Source organism: Toxorhynchites rutilus, chromosome 1, assembly GCF_029784135.1.
Source record: "Toxorhynchites rutilus septentrionalis strain SRP chromosome 1, ASM2978413v1, whole genome shotgun sequence".
Taxonomy (NCBI): Eukaryota; Metazoa; Arthropoda; class Insecta; order Diptera; family Culicidae; genus Toxorhynchites; species Toxorhynchites rutilus.
In genome coordinates, this window is record NC_073744.1 from 29,106,983 (window position 1) to 29,129,123 (window position 22,141).

The 22,141-nt window shown below is 37.5% G+C and overlaps 1 protein-coding gene across 1 annotated transcript; it reads right to left on the minus strand.

The window, feature by feature from the left end:
* Window positions 1-6,895: 6,895 nt before the first annotated feature.
* On the minus strand, window positions 6,896-8,516 carry LOC129780135 (odorant receptor 4-like). The gene is made up of 6 exons (XM_055788108.1): window positions 8,469-8,516; window positions 7,750-8,184; window positions 7,558-7,689; window positions 7,230-7,331; window positions 6,989-7,172; window positions 6,896-6,939 (listed from the first exon to the last, which is right to left on the minus strand). Exons 1-6 carry the CDS (start codon window positions 8,514-8,516, stop codon window positions 6,896-6,898), a joined length of 945 nt encoding a protein of 314 aa, XP_055644083.1.
* Window positions 8,517-22,141: the final 13,625 nt, after the last annotated feature.

Consider the following 22,141-nt stretch of genomic DNA (forward strand, 5'->3'; position numbering starts at 1 on the left):
CACTCGGTCGCGGTCGCTCAGCGTTGCCAATGTTCCATTTTAAAATGGATTCATACAGTTTTTTTTATCTCCATCCAGTAAAACAGTTAAATCCTGAAATCTTCTAGTTTTTTGCAAATATTATCCAGTTTTATCCAGTTTTTATATATGTGCTTTAGTTTTCCACATGCTATGTAAAAGAAATTAACAATGTATAAATATCATCGCTCCCTCACCCTTGCTATCCTGGCGGAAAGAACTTTTTCTAAATATAACCTCAACAAAACGAAGAATAGAAACAGGCAGAGACACATTATGATGAAACGTATACTGGCTACGAGAAACTACGTTTGTTTTCACGGGAAGCATTCGGGATGGATGAAAATAAAGGAGAGTATAACTTTGAACTACACAATTTACGAACAGACTCAACGAAAAAGCCAAACAAACGAAAAAGAAAAAGAAAACATATACAGCTTGTATTTGATACAATACATATTTTATCAAATAATTGGTGTCGCAACCACTCGTTGCTTCTCACCAACTATCCAACGAATCAACTGTGGTAAGAGACCCCCTTTTTGGTAAGCCACTGCTAGGTGTGTAAATGTTTAATGTTAAGGAAAGACGAAAACAAAACCCAAGATTGAAAAGGCGCTAGACGATTCAAAAGAGACTATAAAATTTAAATTTTTTAAGAGTTTTGAAGTGACCGTAAGTGAATTAAAATATTAGATTGTGCTGTACGGTTCACGAGGTTAGTTTACATAATAACATTCAATTGTAGTCTTATTTTCTACTATCAATTTTACTTAACAGTGATTATTGAATTGAACTAGTTGAGGAGACAAAAAGACGATTGTGTAAACGACAAAGAGATACTAAACGTAAGAGAATCAAATATTATATCGAATAAGAGACGATTAATGTACTGATGTACCTCCTTTGACAGGATTTTTTTAATTTTGTTGTGATAAAATAAACATTTAAAAAAATTGGAACACATCTCTTCTTCGTTACGATCGTAACAATTGGTATTAATCTAGATCACGCGAATTCAATCAAATATATATTTTTCAAGTGCAGCAAAAATGCTCGTAAAAAAATTCTTGCACCTTTTTCCCATGCATTTTCTATCAAATGTTTTTCCGATTAAAAAAATGAAACGTTTTCGTGACTTTGGGTTTGTTTATTTACCTTTTTGGACGAACAAGAATGTCACACGAGATTATCTTTCTGCAGAAATCTTTGTGACGTTAGATTCCTGTTATACGCAGCTGAAAGATGAAGGTATCGAAAATTCAGGAAACGTTTATTCGAAACATAAAAATTGATTGCCGGTTTCAATAGTTATACGTAACTTCACGATTTTAAGTGGTCTTCATCAAATCGTTGATACAGCACAGATTAAACATGGAAAAAAAACTGTGGGAAATGAGACAAACAAAGCACGACAGCCGAAATATGCTCATTCAATTTTGATGCATTGATCCTGGTACTTTTGGTTTTGGATGGAATAAATGTTGTAATTCAGCCATTCAATGCCAAACCGATATAGTGGTTCTCAGATTTCCATGAAAAGTGGTAATTTTGTTTTTTATCGCAAAACATTAGACCGGTAATTTTTTTTTATTTTTTCGTTAGGGTGATCATTTCTATTTTAGGGTCCATTTTAGGTCCGTAAAATCATTTTTTTCACTTTTTACCTTTTTTGGCTTTGGACTAGAGCGTGCTATATTTTTTCATGTTTTTTATTGAAAGCTGAGAATTTTTTACATAACTTATATCGATATCGGTGATGCTTTTTTTCGTTTTTTAGAAATGATTTTTCAAAGTTAATCGGTGGTTCGAAAAATCATTTTTTCCCATTTATCCAACAAAGACTTTTTGCGAAAATTCATAAAATCTGAACTACTGAACCGATTAACTATATAACTATATAGTAAATATTTAAATAGTTGTTTAGATGATTGACATATTAAATTGAAGCCAACCTTATTTGAAAAAAAAGAACACACTTGCGGGAAAATTGGATTCTACTCACATATGTCTAGTCTAGTCACATGGGAATATTGCACAAAGACTTAAAACATGTTAAATTCGCAAAATAATAACTCAAAAATGAAAATAACACCTCTCTAATTTTCGGATATGTTATGTAAAAAAACCTTAGCTTTCCAGAAAAAAATATAAGAATATATATCGCCCTCTATCTTTATGCGAGAAAACTATGAAAAACTAACTCAATCAATAATAACAGAAACGAGATTCAAAATTTTTCGCAAAAAAAATTTTTTTTTTTTCAAATAAAACTAATTCATAAGCTTCAATTTGATATGTTGATCATCTGAATCGGTTCAGTGGTTCGAAAGTTATGAATTTTTGAAAAAAGTCATTTTTGGGAAAAGTGGAAAAATTTGAATTTGAAAATGGAAATGGGCATCCTAATAATAAAACATAAAAAATACGGGTCTAATGTTCTGCGAAAAGGAACAAAATTATCACTTTTGGCGAAATTCTGAGAACCACTATATCGGTTTGGCATGAAATGGCTGAATTTGTATAATTCGTATTTTTAGTTGTTTTAATGAAAGAAAAAAGTTCAAACAACATAATTCATAATTCTAGTCTTCAGAAACAGAAAAACTTATCATTTGGCGAGAAGTAAAATTGAATTATAATTAAGTTTAGAGAAGTTTTGTAGTTTCAGTTCCTGCCAAAATGTCAGTGTTCAACTGACATTTTAGCAGGAACTGAAACTTCAAAACTTCTCAAAACTTAATAGCATTAATTAGTGGCATAATTAATTGATAAAAAAGTAGTTCGTTTATTTCCAATTAAAATGTTTTGCTCTTAGCATTTTTTAACATTTTTCATGAGTGCTAAATAGACAGCAATGAAGATATTTAGTCAAAGTAACACTACATAAATGCCAAAATTCGCGTTAGAAGAGGATTGAGGTCAGGTTCGATTCAGTGATCTATAACCAAAAACGGTATCCCCATGCACGTCAAATAATCACATTGGCAATCAGTGTAAGTGTAACTCGATAGTGTAAGCTTGATAAGATTAGAAGACACGATGCCAGTTCTGAAATGTTAAAATTTAATTGAAAATTTTCACACCATGTTATAAAATTACTTGAAACACGTATTCCTGACTGTTATCATTTGACCCGTGCAAATATTCATATGATATCAAAAAGATTTGTATGGGTAGTTGTGATACAAATCCATTACATTACACATTTTTGCTATTGTTTTATATATTTTGTTGTATTTGTGAATGAATAATGAATAATTGGAATTAATTGTATTGCGGACAATCCGAGCGAGCTAACAGTAACCATTTGTTATTTTGCTAATAGTTGTTATTCCGAAAATGTCGAAATATACAGCAGAAACATGATGAAGGGTGTGTCACATCAAATTGTATCACGGAAAAAACGCTGTAGAAATTTAATTTTTAGGAATTATATCTTCAGCTTTCGCTTATAATCAGATAAGAGTGTATAGATCACGTTGGCCATGCTTCACTGTCAATTTTTCGTAAATTTGGAAAAATGTCGTCGAACGAAAAAGAGCGTCGTGAATTAATCCTGTGCACACATTTCGAGAATCCGGAGTTGTCACATCGGGACACCGGTAAGATGCTGAGAATCGTCCAATCCACGGTCAGCAGAGTACTAAAACAATACTTCGAGAACCTAACCATCGACCGGAAGGTGAAGAACGGCAAAAATGGATGCTCCGTCAGTGAAAAAGATCACAAGCGCGTAGTTAAGCAGTTTAGACGTGATCCGAGAAGTTCGGTCCGGGATGTCGCCAATAAGCTGAATTTGTCAAGTTCATTCGTCCAGCGGACCAAGCAGCGGGAGGGCCTGCGTACATACAAGGTTCAGAAGGCTCCTAACCGCGACGAAAGGCAAAACATGGTGGGGAAGACGCGAGCCCGGAAGCTGTACACCGAAATGCTGACGAAGCCGCATTGCCTGGTAATGGACGACGAAATCTACGCCAAAGCGGACTTTCGTCAGCTGCCGGGCCTGTTGTTCTTCTCCGCAGAGGACAAATTCAGCGTTCCGGAGGAGATTCGCAAGCAGAAACTATCCAAGTTTGCCAAAAAGTACATGGTGTGGCAAGCGATCTGCTATTGCGGAAAGCGGAGCGCCCCCTTCGTGATGACCGGCACGGTAAACGGGCAGGTTTACCTTAAGGAGTGCCTACAGAAGCGCTTACTACCACTATTGAAGCAGCACGAGGGCCCGACCATCTTCTGGCCGGATCTCGCTTCGTGCCACTATTCAAAGGACGTGTTGGAGTGGTACGAAGCCAACAGGGTCACCTTCGTGCCAAAGGAAATGAACCCGCCCAACGCGCCGGAGCTTCGCCCAATAGAGAAATATTGGGCGATTATGAAGCAGGCCCTCCGGAAGAACCCAAAAGTTGTCAAATCGGAGGCGGACTTCAAGAGAAAATGGATTTCTGTTCAAAAAAAACTACAACCTGACGTTGTACAGAACCTTATGGACGGGGTAAAGAGGAAGGTGCGAGCATACGGGCTTGGGCTCGAAGTATGAATAAAAAGAAAATGCCAAAAGTTGTTTAATAGTCTACTGGGCGAATTTCTACAGCGTTTTTTCCGTGATGCAATTTGATGTGACACACCCCTTATGCCACGTTTCTCAACAAAACTCAATAAATCGAGTCATTGTTCACTAACTATTCATGAAGGGTAACTTGAGCCGCTGTTGTAGGAATAGGTATACATGAAACATCGGTAGGTTTAGTGTTAAAAACGTGTTCATTCTGCCTGAAAGTCAGAGTTATTTTTGGCGCCCACTAAACTGGTAAACAAAGCTCAATGCCGTCAACGCGAATATAACAGTTGAAAAGACAAGGAACAAATGAAACTGAACTGATAGCATAACACAAAGAGCGAGAGGTGGTCAGTTCATTTGAATCTTACAGCTCACATACTCTCTGCAATTCTACAGCTTTTTTCCCCCATGCATCATTATCAAAGTGAGATGAAGAGTTGTTTGTTTTTTTGCGAGCTGTTCCGTGTCAACTCACTTCAAAGAGTCGATTCTTCGGAACAGCTCATGAGCGGATGGCACACCTCTAGTGAGTAGTGAGTGACGCCTGTATCCTCAGTGTAGACATGAAACTCGCGCTCGGGTGTATCATTTCAGTGAAAATGCCATCACTGCCTGTCAGTTAAACACAGATCAGGTGTCGGTTTTAACCCTGATTGAAAGTGTCGGTTTAGGGGGTCTTCGTAGCCACTTGGTTACGCGTTCGCTTACCAAGCGATCGATCGTGAGTTCAAACTCAGGGTCCTCAATTGACCATCTTTGTGTTGTTATAGAATAACTACGTCCACGCAACCATCATCAGCGATGGAAATCGATCCACGGTGGAACAAAGATCGATTCATCCATACAACTGCTCTGCTCTGCAAGAAACATCGGGCTGCTGTTCTATAAATAACCCAACAATGATCAATACCAACTGTCTCCGCTGTCCGGTCTGCTGAACAATGGAAGAACAGATAGAATACCCTTACGCCTAAATGGCTACTACTGTGTAATTTACCATAATATAATGGAACAGAAAACTTAACGCCTAAATAGCTACTACTAACTACTGTGTAATTTACAATTTATAGAAACATAAACATATGTACATGTACACACTTAAAAAAACCCGGCTCTTTTACAGCTAAAATGCTAATAAGCCTAATCTATATATATATAAATATGGAGTGATGTCTGTCTGTCTGTCTGATTCTTATAGACTCGGAAACTACTGAACCGATCGACATGAAAATTGGTATGTAGGGGTTTTTGGGGCCGGGGAAGGTTTTCGTGATATTTTGAGACCCCTCCCCCCTCTCTAAGGGGGGGCTGCCATACAAATGAAACACAAATTTCTGCATTACTCGGAAATTAACCAAGCAAACGAAACCAAAGTTGGCATGTGAAAGTTTTAGGGTGCAATAAATGTTTCTATGATGGTTAGACAGTCCTTCCCCCAATCAAAGGGGGGCTGCCATACAAATGAAACACAAATTTCTGCATTACTCGAGAATTAATCAAACAAATGAAACCAAATTTGGCATGTGGAGGTTTTAGGATGCAATAAATGTTTCTATGGTGTTAAGATACTCCTTCCCCCTCTCTGAGAGGGGGCTGCCGTACAAATGAAACACGAATTTTTGCATTACCCGAGAATTAATCAAGCAAATTAAACCAAATTAGGCATATGGAAACTTTAGGGTGCAATGAATGTTTCTATGGTGGTTAGATACACCTCCCCCTCTCTTAGGGGTGGCTGCCATACAAATAAAACACAAATTTCTGCATTACTCGAGAATTAATCAAGTAAATGGGCGGGACGAAGTTTGCCGGGTTAGCTAGTAAATAAATAAATGGGATAAAAAAAAAGTGTCGGTTTAACCCCGAATGGACTCGAAATTTCAACTAAAACTAAACTAAATGACTAAAACACTCGAATTTCACTAGCGAAATTTAACCAGGACCGTCTCCTTTTTGCTGACCGGTTGCGATTTGTTGTTTGTTTTGATAGCAAGCAAAGACTTCCTAAGCTGTATGGTTACTCGAAACGTAGGAAATGACAAGTTTGTACAGGGGACATCGGAAGATTTGCAAAAAAATGCTTCTAACTGTAAAAATCAGGAGATGCAGGTTTTACCCTGATTTACCCTACTTGCGTTAAATGTGTTGAATTAGTTGTTTGGTTTACTATCTTCACTATTTGTTTTTGAAGCAAAAAAAACTAAAATAAATCTGAATATATTTTCCATCTAATGGTATATAGTATAACATATATAGCATTGACGGTTTTGGGTGATATGCATGGGAATTGCTTAATAATCGTTACATGCCTCATTTTCAATTTCGTAGAGCGAAAAGTATGACCACGATGTTCTTAAAATCTGAAAAGATGTATGAATATTTGTGTTAGAAGTATGGATTGCCACGCACCTTTAATCCCCACCATTCCGACTGTGCTTATGGTAATTGGCCAGAACATCCAAGCCATCAGAACCACCGGATGTTCGGATCTCACGATGATCGGAATCAGACTTTTGCGGAACGTTGCATCGCCACCTGCCGCAACCTCATACCAAAGACTCCCGTAGGCGGCCAATCCGATGGCTCTGCTCTGCTAGGTGTAAAGAGATCCGAGCTCTGCAAACATTATTTATGGCATTTGCTTACTCACACTTTGCATAATTTCGTCTCCATAGTAGCATAGGAGAAATATTTCAAGTAAAATACTAACGAAAATGAGGAAAAATTTAAGGACTTCAGAGCCGGATGAGGTCTGAAAAACGGGTTGTAAACGAGAGTAGCAGAATGAACCTATATTACCAACCGTCATTATCCATCCTTGCAAACAAAATCATACAGAATACCAAAAATGTGGTTCCACCAAAAACACTTTCCAACGCTTTTTAGAACCTATCGTGAAGCGAGAATTGGGTTAGAGGGTTTTCGTTTGTTTATATTAGTATTGTTTACTCCAGCAATTGCTCGTGACATTGAAATACATCCGCCAGAATTAGCCGGGGTGTTCCAACAGTATCCTTTTCCGATCTAATCATGGCTTCGAGCGATCGGCTCAACACTCGTATCTGAGTCGATAGATGTACAGCCAGAAAACAGAACATGCTGTTGAATCCCTTTGCGGAGGTAAGAGAAGGATTAATTGAGCACGGGTCATACTAGATTGGATAACTTACAGAATTTGTAACTGCTACAAAGAAAGCGGCAAGTACTTCCGAAGTGTAAATCAAATAATACCACCATCCCGAAAGGGGATCAAATGGATACCACACCTTGAACGCCATTTTGCGTGCCCAGTGACCGGATTGTAGGGCGTCAACGGCCATATCCAGAATGGGCAGGAAATTGAAAAACGATACCATAACAAGATCGATAATGGTAGCGTACGTGGTGAGCTTAACAACCGAACCGAGAGATTTCTCGTAAAAATCTCGATGCGTCCGATTGGGCTGAACATGTTTCTTCCAACTAATTCGCATTTCCCGTAGTGTATCCGCGAGCAGGTTTCGATTATACGCTAGCACCAATAACTTCACCAATCCGATTAGTGTGAATCCGGTACGAGCAATCGCATTGGCCACCTCCACCATCATTTTGGTTTCGGTCTCGAACTGTTAGTTAATGGTTACTTTTACTATGTAGTAAGAATTAGCAAAAAGATGATATATCAATATCAGAACCACTATGATTAATCCGAGCTGAGAGCGAATGAGAGCTGTGATGGACGATCCCAAGTACGGCTCGAAGCAAGATGGTGAACCGTACGCCCTTTGGATTTTTTTTTGCGAATGCAAACGTGTCATCAAAGTCCATCTCGGGTTTCAGGTCTTGTGTTTGAACCTGCTGCTGACAGGATACAACTCAGGTACCAAGCTCGGGAAGAATGAATTTATACCTTGACCGACAGATACTTTCCATCGGTAACAGATGGCAGTACAAACATGTTCAAAAACAGAAATTCCAATGTTTCATAACTATAGGACCAGGTAGAAAAACACTCACTCCTCCACAAAATTAACGTCAATATCACATGAATTTCAATAAGTTTCTAATTCATAGGTCACCTTTAGTTCTCAATCAGTTCAAATTACCTAGAATATATAAGTTAACACCGAGATGACTTCATTATCGCGCAGCGTCAGCATAGCCACCCATAAACATCATCCCAGACAAAGTGCAGAAGATCATAAATTAGCCACCCAGCGGACAGGCGGCGATCGAGACATAAACATTGACCAGACGGATTATCGAGAACGGAACTTTCCCAGGAAATCGATAGCATGATTTCATCATGCTATTTCACAACGACGCATCACCAAATCAATATAAATAGAGCAGGGCCATGATTGTAGAGTCAGTCGTAATTTAAGTTTAGTTTAAGTAAAAAGTAGAGCATAGCTCTAAAGAAATATTTTTTTTTCTTTTATCTTAGAGAAAGAAAATTAACTTATATGATACACTTCTCCGAGGTATATATGTATAGAATGCATAGAATAAATTCAGGCATATGTAAACGCTGGTGATTTTCTCACTAATGAGAAATCACTAATGTTGGATGCAGTTCTACTTCAGGTGAATAAATTCACCAAAAATATGAATATATTAATTATATAAGTTCGCGCTAGTGTAAACGGTTGATGCGATTTCTGTAAATCTCATCATATTCCTTCACACAAATATATCACTAGTCTAAACCTGAGAGAGAGGAGCCAGCTCGCGTTTGTTGTGATCACCCTTATGTCAGCGTGAGACAGTCACGGTGATCCAAGGAAAGTATTGAAATATGCGGAAAATTTTATTATGACATTTTTTTTTGCAAGACATTTTATGTGAAAATAATTTTGACGTCGGACTACATCTTTCATTTCTATACCGGAGTGTAAGCTCAAAGCTTCGAGAACGAGAGCGCTACATTAGAAAAAAAATTATGGGAGGTTGTGTTCAAGACACGACCGCATTGTTGACGTAGAACTACGTTGTGGTTCAATTGAAGTCGCTTGTTTATAACTGCAGATATTAGTTTATAATGCTACGAAAATTTTGAAATAACAATTCTACCAGTTTGGTCGCCCTGAAATGTTTTTTTTTTGCAGAATCATTCGATGATAATTGTTTGATGATCCATTCTTGTGCTCGCAGAACAATACGTGCTCGAGATAAGCGCAGCTGCCATCCTTAGTGGAGAAAGTTTTGCTACTGGCAAGCGAAACCAAATCACATACAAAATTCCAGAACGACATTTACTTTCTTGGTGACTACATAAACGAAATACAGTGAAAGCTCTCTATAGCGACATCGCAAGGGACCCTCGTCATAGAGAATTGTCGCTATAAAAGATTGTCGTTATAGATAACTTAGATGTCGATATAAGGAGAGAAACGCTCAAGCTCACGCGAAACAATTAAATTATATTAGAAACAAAAGCAATGTCTAACCATCTTGAAACAAAAAACCTTTAACAATGAATATAAAATTCAGCTCATTCGTTCGATACAACATTTTCTCTAGGTAGAAAAAAAATCGAAATTGTTGATTGATTTTTTTGTTAATAAACCAGCATAGATATTCTGGAAAGCATCTGCTTGCTGGGTGGACTTATAGTTTCATTGTTGAATGCTCCGTCAGGCCCTGATTCAATAAATGATTGATTCTATTTATCTCATCGCCAGACAAAATATACCAATTGAACATCATTGAAGCCAATATTCTTACCCTTTTCACAGCTCTAGTCCATATTTTTATGATGAATGAATTCGATTCTTGTTCAACAAATCTTCGATTAATTTGTTTCAACAAGCTTTCCATATCTTTTATGGTTTAAATTCCTGTTTTTGTGAGTATCCGAAAATTTAAATCAGTTGGGCGTGAACAGATGTTCACAGTTGACTCAATCTTATAATACACAACATAGACTATTTACGTTCGTAGGCACTGACATTGACACACACACTATTAGTGGAGTGAAATTGAAAATTGTCGCAATAGAGAATGTAATGTTTTAGTAAATAGAAGCGATAATGTGTCGTTATAGGAAAAGGTCGTTATAGAAAAATGTCGCAATAAAGAAAAGAATTTCTATGCGATTTTGAATGGACCTTTGGACATGTCGCTATAGAGAGATTTGTCGCTATAAAGATTGTCGTTATAGAGAGCTTTGACTGTAAACTCTATCTGTTAATCTCAATAACCTCGAAAAGAGTAGCACTGCTTCATTATGATCAAGATTAGCGCAAATACAATCCTAGTTGGAAGCAGTTTTGCGACTGGCACGCGAGCCCAAATAAATTAATAACTTAATATAACTTATTTGAAAAACTTGGTATTCCTCACATTTTTTTTTTGTGCACAACCTTAACACCTGCTTCACCATAGCGTCAGTTAAATGCTTTGATGACAGAAAACAAAAAAATTTTAACTGCTTGGAAAAAGGCTGAATATTTGCCTCAGCAGAGATTCATTACTAATACCCTAGCGTAAATATTTACCTCCCGCTATCTCTCCTCCTCGTTTATATTTATCATTACGACTGCATAATTTTCAACACCAAACAATCGTCAATCATAGCATAAAAAATTAGGCGATTGTTGCATCGTTACAGGGCCAATGCACACGGGAGCAGATTCAAATGTGATTTCAGCATAGCGAAGATGCACTATTTTTACGTGCGGGTTAGCACGCATGTACGCGCACAAATATCCATATATCGATGGCTTGAAGCAACTAAATATACACACACTAATTTCTGTTTTGCGCTCTTCTCAACAGAAGCTCTTTCTGTTAATATTGCCAGTCTAAATTAGCTTAGCTATCATCCTTTGTGGGGAAAGTATTCCTACCGTCATGCGAAACCATATCACTGACAAAATTCCACAACATTTATTTTCTTGGTGAGCTGACGATAGCCTAGCTTGATGATTCCCCACACAATTGTGTAGCTCAGAACCTCAATGCAATGGCGTCAGTTTGATGCAATGATTGCAATGCTAGAGACATCAGCGAGTGAGTAATTTGGTTGCGTCCACAGCTCAATCCGAAACGAAGACATGTGATGATGCAAAACAAGGAAGAACAAGCGATATTCATTGCTTTGAATACAGAGTGATACTGAAAGTTTGCCTTCCGTCCTTGCTTGAGACTTTATACTTTATTCGTTTCTAATCTTCGTTACATTATTCGTTTCTAACCTTCGTTACTTTATTCGTTTCTAACCTTCAAAAAGGCCCTTGGAAAACTTTACTTTTTCCATCATACCACTCCACCACCCCGATTGCCTTGAGAAAGGCATTCGATCCCTCGCCGTCCAGCTCGCCCAGCAACGATATTGTTCAGTCCGTTTCCCCACGAAGAATGAAAGTTTGCCTCAGCGAGATCGCCTGTTTGTACTCTAGACAAATATTCCCCTTCGTGTTCTTCTTCTTTTCCTTTGTTCACAGAGACCTTACATCTTACGATTTCCCCTTCGTTGCTCGTCGATAAGTTGCTCGTTATTGACAGCTCTGTTCGGGAAAGCACACAAATGGACAGCACAAATGTATGAGGAAATGGGAATGCTTTCTATATTCATCAATTTAAACCATATACAGACTATGGGATTGTATTGTATAGAATATCAAACAAATCTTAGGGAACTTCCGATTCGTTCGGAATATTCAAATCGCCCTAATCCGTTCGCGGCAAAAATAGTTATTAACGTTAACTTTATTTCATAAAAACGTGACCTGTTTTCTGATTTGGCACCCTTAATGAAAGACGTAGTTCGACGTCAAAAAAACTGATCTTTCATCATCTTGCGCTCGCACATATCTAGAACTATGGTGATTATAGACCAAAGAGGAGCGCTCTCGTTGGAGATGACGGAGTAGGTGGGTGAATTTAAGTTTCTGTTCGATACACGGAGGATATGGACATCACTGCACACCACAGTACTACTGCAAAAAATCAAACTGAATTGGTCGAAATATACGGACTAAAAAACCATCGCTACATGACGTCAGCACAAGCACAGGCTTGTATAGTTCAACGTGCTTTAGGAAACCTGACAAGACATCACATTTTCCTAATGCAAACCGAGTTGACTTGTGAACGCGAACGTTAAAATGGGATTGACATATTTTGCATAAACCGAACTGTGGCTCACTAGCTTTGCCCAACACCTCAATGAGATCAGTTGAGCCAGTCGTTGGATGGACGAACGCATTTGTACCAATAGTGCTTAGCTGTGTACGACAAACAGCCGACCACAGGACCACGGCGAAATATGTAATGCAAATCGATTCGATCAGTTTCGCAACTGGGGCTGAGATTATGGGAATTATTTAAATTGAAATCCTCCTGGCTCCCAGCGCGAATGTATCCACTGAAGTTAACGTTTGGAATGATTGGTGGCTCTGGAGGCCGCCACCAGTCGAGAACCGCAGACTCCGAGCGGAGTTAGCGAACAAGAGCTTACCGATACAAAATCCAGAAGATTTCACCACTCACCGCTGTCGGCTTCGAACCGTTCGAAAATCGGTACGGCGTGATGAGCTGACAGCCTTCCATCATACGTGTTGTTGTTTTTGTTGTTGGAGTTCTTCTGCTTTCTGGTTAGAGCAAATGTAGCTATCGGGTACATGTAAAGATTCGAACTTCAACAATCAGGTATTGTCCGTGTCGCGTTCGGCTCCAGAATGATTTCAACGATCCAAAAGGATTTCAATACGAATTCAATTGACTACACACCTTTCCAAATCAAGCGTATCGAAGGGATGGTGGGATGAATCTTTATTATACTTAGCAACGGAGAAAATCGTAAAGTCACAATCAAAACTTGCACTGGGTCGGGAGTGTATGGGGATTGAAATTTTCCAGTCGAAACGAACGATTTTCAGGCCAAATTGAAATGAGTCGATTGGGATGTGATAAACCGTAGCCGTGTACTACACGCCTTGTGCGTCCGAAAAGGTGTGCTAGCTCTTTCGGGAAAATCAATTAGCGGAAACGATACTTCACAACTTCAGAGCGGAATTCATTTGAGTCGTTTGATGAATCGTGAATGAATTCGAGCTACGCCAAAGTCACGCTTGTTGCTTGTGAGCTGCGGAACCTTAACATTGGTAAATGAGATTAAAAATAAAATTGAATTTTTCACGCAACCTTAAAGCTACAGCCAGTCAACCTTAAAGCTACAAACATCATGAAAATGCTTGAAATTGTACGCTTCTCTTCGATTTTTCGCCGCCATTTTTCACTTTCATTTACTACAATGAAATAATGTTTTAATCATTTTTTTTTCAAAACAGGTACGAAAGGTACGGAAAGACTATCGTTGTGAAAATCCCATTTTGAGTGCTTCTTCAAACATGCAATGACAAAAATAAAAGCCCACCCCCAAAAATAATAATAAAATCACTTTGCGCACCAATGGAATCGTAAAATCTCCCAGATTCGTTTGATATACTATACCGTACAATCCACTAATGTCTAAACAGTTCAAATTAATAAAAAATGAAAGCATTCTCATTAATTAATCGATTATTCGAACGATTATCCGGAATCACTACTCTCTACAAACTGCTACGACCGCTACGACGCTCATTCGAACGATGCCTACTATGTTCGGCTTTCGCGAATTTATATGAAAAAGTAGGGATGATTTTGTAGAATTTCATTCTCATTTCCACTACTCTCGCATGTGAAAATGCAAAAATGGCGTATCCTAGCAATAACAAAACAAACAACCCCCGCTCCACAAACCGTGATCCCCTTCTTATTGAAGGGGATGATGTTGCTTCACCTGTTATACATTGATATAAGCGCCTTGATAATAATAACCTGGCCTATATCGCCTGTTCTACCTCACAGTAATACCCCACCTTGTATGCATATACTTGATGCACACACACACACACGCACGTTACCCACATCCAGTAGTAGAGCAACCAGCATCGCCTCATTTGACATATCAACGGTAACGAAAGAGCGATTCGGCTTCGCAGATCGTGTTGGGTGATTCCTCCGTAATAGATGTCAAAAATTTCGATGCATTCTAAAATAATATCTGAAGTGATAAACAAGTCGATTGAATAATATAATTCCGTAGTTCTACGTCGAAAACTGCGGTCATAGATACAACCCATTACAATTTTTATTTTAAAAGTGTGTTCATTTCTTCTGGAAACCCATATTGTCATGCCTACTCCCCCATTTCGTAGTTCGAAGCTCAATGCCGTCAACGCGGATTCGATTGTTCGAATTAATCGAACTTCTTACTTCTTGCTGGGAAGATCTTCAACCGAGTCCAATATATTATACCCGAAATTATCGTAGCAACCTCCATGGTCGACATATTTTCCAATGATATTCGTTCCCATGGCAACCTAGCACTAGAAGACAATGGGCCTTATTCCCGTATCCACGTACACTTACGTTCCCACTACGCTTACGTCTCACTTCACTTTGTTGTACTTATTCCCGTTTCGTGAAGTGTAAAAATGAACTTCGTGTATTAAGTGGAGTGGATACCAAAATGACCGTGTGTTCATTTCTAATGTCGTTTCTAAGAGAAACGTCAGTTGTATTTTGTTTTGTTTATCCTCGAGTTGTGTCGATACACCCAGAAAATGGATTACTAAAAAAAGCTTCCAAATCTTTTGTAATTCAAACATTAGTAGAATATTTGAATTGAGTTGAACGGCACTACTTTCCGATATTGATTTCTTCACAGAAGAAGGTCGAATTAACCCGAATTCGGGACAGGTAAGTAATATTCTTGAAAATCAATTCAATTTATGTTCTTTAATTAATATTGATACATATTGGATAGCAATGATTCGTCCTCGTCTGCTGCGGGAGAATTTGAAGACATTACTTCAATAATAAGGAATCTGGGTACTTCGAAACACAAAAACGAACCCTGTCGAGTCCTAGATTCATCTTTATGCTATTGGATTTGGTCAAGGACAACTTCATAAATGCTTTGCAGATTGTGATCGGTGGTTCGATCAATTGGATGTTTTCCGGATTCGTCACGAAAGAGGTTCTGTATCCACTGACGCTGCGCGTCAAGTTAATATTGCAACGGGGCATAGAGCAGGCCTCACCTAATGCCGCCAGGGTTTCGTCAGCTTCGTGATATTTCCCGATTGTGTTAGGCTGAGAAGTAATTACACGCTGGTCCTGGGAGAGGATAATGGTGAGAATTGAGTAGTCTGGCGTAGCTATTTGTAGTAATGATTGTGTATTTTTTCCTAATTTGTAGCCGTGGATCAGACCCAATCGATGCAGGATCAGATGTCTATAGTTAGATAGCTCAATGAATAATTTAAAAAAGTTAGTTAGTTCAATAAATGAACAAATATGCATACAAAAGATCAATCAATTAAATACAATATATGCATTAAGGTTGGGTTAACATAACATGTTTAGGGTGTATGTTAAATCAACGTTGAACCGACTGCTTCTACTGGGCTATACTGGCCGATTTAACATTTGTTTACCATTCTTATCGCGTAATATGTACGAATCTGGGTCATGCGAATAGAATCAAATTGGTAGTCAAAAAGAAACCAATTGAAATGTCAATAATCAGGAAGGAAAAAAGTTTCTTTTCTTAAAATAAACCACATAGAGAAAGTACCGTTATGAAAGACAAAAATAATCTAATTAAATTAAATGAAAGAACTACATTTTTTCATCAATTAATGCGAGCGTTTGAAATCATGAAAGCACAACTGACAATTCGGTAGATTTGCAGAAATGATTTTGGTATTTTCAGAAATTTCAGTCTTATTGATTTCAAAACTCCTCTAAACTTAATTGTAATTCAATTTTACTTCTCGCCAAATGTTAGGTTTTAATTATTTCGAACACTAGAGTTGTATTATTTGAGCTTTTTCCTTTCTAAAAATACGAATTACCCAAATTACAACCTTTATTTCAATTCTGTTTCGGTCACAAAAGGGTAATAAACAAAGCCCGAGTGATGAAAACGTTTGTTCTTTTTATATGAGAAACGTTTGACAGCATGGGGAAAAAATGCTGTAAGAATTTTTTTTCAACCAAAATGCACTTGAAAAATAGATTCAAAAATTATTAATCATTGGTAATATTTACCAAAAAAATCGTCATATATACTAACTTTTTGGGAGAGTGTATGATTATGATGAGCACGGGGAATCGCTCTGTTCACACAAGCGAGAGCGTGAAGTGTAAACCAGAATAACATCGGTGGATGAACTTGGTGTATTCATAATGAATTCAACCAAATGTTTACAGTGGCGTGCAATCCGGAATAAGGTTGTACTCACTCCACATTGTTTTCACGTGTAGTCAGTGTTTACCAAATGATCCACTCATTGAAAACATCGCTTTCGTTCGTTCAAATATGATCTATCAGGAAACATTTCCCCCAGCGGTATTCTATTGTTGTTATGTGCTGCAAATCACGACAGAAAAGAGAACGAGACAACTCTGCATCGGCTCGCACTTCATTGCACACCAGCATGCAAGCAAAGCTATCCTATACGCTTTCGGTGCAGAAAGCTTATTTTCTTCTTTGCCTCTAACATATGCATACCGACCTCTCCATGCATCATGAAACAGCAGGATCGTACGGACAACGCATAGTGAAAGATTCATATTCAGCTAATGTAGCAGATCCTGATTTTTAAGTCTCAGAGAGTGCAAACTATATGATTATTTAGCTCGATAGAGGCTAAGGGAAGGGTAGTCAGATTATATTTTCCATTTTTAACGCCGCTATCCCTTGAAATGTGTATATTTATATAGACCGCATAGTTTTACTAGCAACACCGCTCCAGTGAGAAGCAAAAACTCTCGCGTTTTATCTCTTTTCCCATTCACTGCTCTCCGCAAATGGTGACGTAATGATGACGTAATTTTTCTTGTATCATTTATTGCTTTGCACTTGTCTGTGCAGTGGATTTCGCTATAGTAAAATGGGACGATATATGCGGTTCAAACTTGTATGCAGGCTTCGAAAATAGTGTGCCATGTTTGATACAGCTCGAATATGCAAACAACAGTCTTCGTTCCTCTCTTAGTTTAATCACTAAATGTTACAAAAGTGATTGCTGACATTCATACAAGTATCTGAATGATCCTCTCATATTTGGTTATATGTTCGTGAGAGTTTACTTGCATGACACATTGTGTATCATTTGATTTTGATCGAAATCCAAACACTGCGTGTAGTGTATTCGGGAATAAGACCCAATGTTGTTGTTTGGCTTGAGGACAGAAAAAAATTGTTGTGATATTCTCGGACGAGAAAACACATGATATAAATAAAAAAAAATTCTTTGGAACAAACGTATGGTAGCCCTGAAAAGGGCTGATGAATGACTGAATGCACCGAGCGGCGCAAACAATTCGCAAAGCATTAAAGCATTAATAACAGTGCATTTCACGCCGAGATTCAGCTGCAACGTAATTTGTTCACTAATGTTTCTTTTGCCAGTCCGAAATTAAACCGTTCACTTCAGAGGCAACCGTGGAACCTGTTTCTCCCTTCGCACACCGTTCGAAGCTCGGGAAAGTGGCAAACTGCTCAACACAAAGAGCAACTAATTTGTATGCACAAAACAATCTCCTTTCGAAATCCGCCTGCACCACCCTAGTACTGCACTTTGACTGGAAGTGGTGATTCTGCGAGCGATGTAAAGGGATCCAAGCTTACAATTTAAGTTCTCTTTCTTCCACTCCACGACATATTATATATACGAAGATGCTAGTGGGAATGGAAAAATTTTCAGAAGCCGCTTGAGTCGAAGCGGTTTGGGGGTTAGGAGTTTTGACTCCCTAGCTGAAGAGCTTTCACACGAAAACAGCTCTGCATTTGATGGGTCCACCCGACCAATGCCAGAAGGCAAGATGCAGCTTGCTACTTAGCAAACGGCTAAACGTTCATTAGCCCGAGGGGGGAGAGTGGGAACCACAGCGCTCGGTTAAATACGTGCCGGATAGTCGTTCCGAGCTGAATCCTTCATTAAGTGCTGCTGTGTATGTGTATGTTTGCGAGTGGCTTCGAGAGTGTGTTATTAGGGTGAAGCGAAATGTGATCAGAACATCAACGCCTGAGTTTACACGCCCAGCTTTCAAGTTCATGCCATTGTGGGCTGCAGTTGTCGGAAAGATTTACGGCACAAATTTCACTTGGTCACCGGAGTGCAACCGAAGGTTGAGCACGCCAATCTGGGCGACTGTGTGACACGACACGGGAAGGTAATTCTCGTTGCGACACGCCATAACAATGCCGAAGTACACCTTATGACCTACAATTTGTTCCCATAAATTATAAGGGGCTTTAGAATGTTGTGCGAAACAGAGAAGCGTGGTTAGTTTTCTGGAAAATTTCTGCTCCATTATTTATTCTCGATGTTTCGAAAGTACTTCTAATTTTATCCTCCAGAATGGACTCACAGTCGTTTTTCAACAGCTCAATTACGTCTCGTCTCGTTCGTCTCGCACTTATACTCTAATCTTCACCCATTCAGTGGCTGCTAAATTTTCCGCCATTCTCCAATAGTGCAATTTCAAATGAAATCGTCCAAAAAATGCAGATTTTAAAAACATGTATTTTTGATTCGAATGAAAGTTTGTATTCCGTTTGGGTTGAAGGAAATATGAGTTTTCCACAGCAATTGGGATTTTTTTGACTTGAAAAGAGCGTATCGATTTTAGTAGGAGAAATCTTTGATAATTTATATCTAAAAAACTATGAGTCGTACCGAAATAGTGTCTTAGAAAAAGTTATAGCGTATTAATGTCTAAACATGAAAAAAATATACACTGAGAAAAAAAATAGTACTCTTTTTTTTTATTTACAAAAAAAAAATTGAAATATCCAAAATACATATTTTTTTATATTTTTATGAAGGTATATGAAGTCAGGTACCTTTAAGGTACCTCTCTAATGTATATAAAGTTACTCATATTCAAACATCGTTCATCAGTCGAACAATCTTCCTTATAGAGTGAATAACAGTATATCACAATGGACTACAAATTTTTTTTTTCGTGTTGTAGACCGTTTCCGATAAACGGTAAGAAATGTTCATTTGAAAAACGTTTCTTAACCGTGTCAATGATTGAGAAACTTAAGTCAATGGGATGCAATATCCTTTTAGATACATCTTCCAAACCAAAGCAGTGTAATACTGAGGAGCAGATCAGTACAGCAGTAGGAAATACTTTAGAGGAAGTACCATCAATAGTTTCAGTCGTTTAAGCATCTTCGCAAGATTCCCAAAACAGCAATATACCAGAGTATTCCCGAGCGTACAACATTGAGCTATTCAATAAGGGAATCGCCGGTATTAGCGTTTCACCAATAATGACGAAAAGATTTGGACAGGCTAGTTACCCCGAACAAAAATTCAAAGAAATTTCTAAAAGTATTAAAAGAAATCGATTTTCCTTTTCACATGAAGAAGACGAAGAGTCGAACTTTAAACAAAAGGCAAAAGAGTTTGATGAGACTATCAATCAGCTCAAAGAGAAATTTGACCACACAGAAACAACAAGATTAGAAAAAGTTAGAATTTTAACAGTTTTGCTCAAGTCTTGGTCCGTGCAAAAAATGAAAGAAGAATTTGGCGTTAATAAATATATGGCAATTCAAGCCAAAAAACTGGCAAATGAAAAAGGTGTATTGTCGACACCACATAGCAAATGTGGACCAAGTTTAAGTGAAGATGTTAAAAATCATGTTTCGGAATTTTATAATGACGACGATATCAGTCGATCATTACCTGGAGAAAGAGACAATGTTTCGTAGCCAAAGATGGGAAGCGTCAACACATCCAAAAAAGGTTATTAATAACATCATTACGGGAAACTTTCAACAGATTTAAGGAACTTAATCCTAATTGCAAAATTGGATTTAGCTCTTTTGCATCATTGCGTCCGAAGCATTGCAAATTGCTGAATAGTTCAGGAAATCATAACGTTTGTGTTTGTACATTCCATAAAAATGTAAATCTTATGCTTCATAGTCTCAAAAAATATTCCTTTAACATTGAATACAAAGAATATGTGGAAAAAAATACTATGTAACATATCAAATAGATTAAAATACTGTTACCTTCGTGAATGTAAAAAATGCCCAACAATGGACGAGTTTGGAAACTGGTTTCTAGATGAGCTGCAGGAACGCAATTTAATTGAAATCACTTATGCACAATGGGTTTCTACTGATCGATGCGACATAGAAACTCTTGTAAAACCAGTGGAAGAATTTGTACCGTATTTTTGCGAAAAAATAGAAAAATTACTTACTTACGATTACATTAAAACACAACAGTCCACATTTATTAACAATATAAAAGCTAATTTGCAAGAAAATGAGGTTGTTGTGATTTGTGATTTTTTCGAAAATTATTCATTTGTGCTTCAGGATGAAGTTCGAAGTCATCACTGGAACAATGATCAAGCTACAATCCATCCATTCGTTGTTTATTATAAAGATGAAAAAGGTTCTCTGGCAAATTTAAGCTTTGTAGTTATATCTGAAGTTTTAAGTCATGACACAATAGCTGTGCAAGTATTTATTTCTAAATTGGTAACATTTTTGAAACAACAAATGCAGGTAAAAAGAATAAAATCCATGTCGGATGGTGCTGCATTCCAGTATAAAAAATAGGAAAAATTTTGCGAGTTTATGTCAGTTTAAATCGAAATACGACATTGACGCTGAATGGCATTTTTTTTGCAACATCACACGGCAGAGGCCCTTGTGATGCAATTGGTGGTACTTTAAAACGGATGGCAACAAGAGCTAGTTTGGCTAGGCAGCATAAACATCCCATTACGAGTGACTGGGCTAACAAGCGAAAAGAAGACTATCTTACAAAATTGTCATTTTCATATATGTCACAAGAAGAACATGATCAGGGTGTTGAAGAGTTGAGTAGCATGTATGATAACACCAAACAAATTCCAGGTACCCAAAAGTATCATTCTTTTGTACCTGTATCCGAGAATGAAGTAGCAGCAAAGTTGTACTCTAACGACAATGCAGCAAGTTATCATAATGTGTATAGAAATATAAGACAATAATGAAAAAATTAAATTATATACAACAAAATTGTTGGATGATAAAAATAAATGTTGATAAAAAATAAATGCAAAAAATTCTAGTATTATTATTAGTATCTCTTAAACTCCGATAAATATAGGTATTATTTGATCAAATTGTAGAGAATTATATTTTTTTCCTTTTTTAAATGTTGTGTTCTGTTGGCGCAACATGTATAACATGTTAAAAGTTTGTATTAAGATAAAAAAACATTTTTTAATATCACCCACATGTGTTCAAATGATTTTCAACGTAACTCCTAAACATATACTTTTACCATGATGATGTATGTGGAAAAGTTGTTGGAAATTATAAGCAAATTCATAGAATTTCATGAACCTGACGGTATAACAGGAAAAACATATTAAAAGGGAATATTTACTATAAAAAAGACAATAAATTAGAAATATGTTTCAAAATATCTCGAGAATGGCTGCATTTAGAAGGAGATTTATAATTAGCTTTTTTGTTTTAAATCACATCAGAAATCA

What these genes read in the sequence shown, in the direction of transcription:
- LOC129780135 (XM_055788108.1), bottom strand. Translation starts at nt 8,516, where the DNA reads ATGTTTGTACTGCCATCTGTTACCGATGGAAAGTATCTGTCGGTCAAG. An exon ending in TTGTAGCAGTTACAAATTCT is followed by an intron (nt 7,690 to 7,749) that starts GTAAGTTATCCA and finishes ACCTCCGCAAAG; the next exon opens with GGATTCAACAGCATGTTCTG. An exon ending in CCCGGCTAATTCTGGCGGAT is followed by an intron (nt 7,332 to 7,557) that starts GTATTTCAATGT and finishes CCCGTTTTTCAG; the next exon opens with ACCTCATCCGGCTCTGAAGT.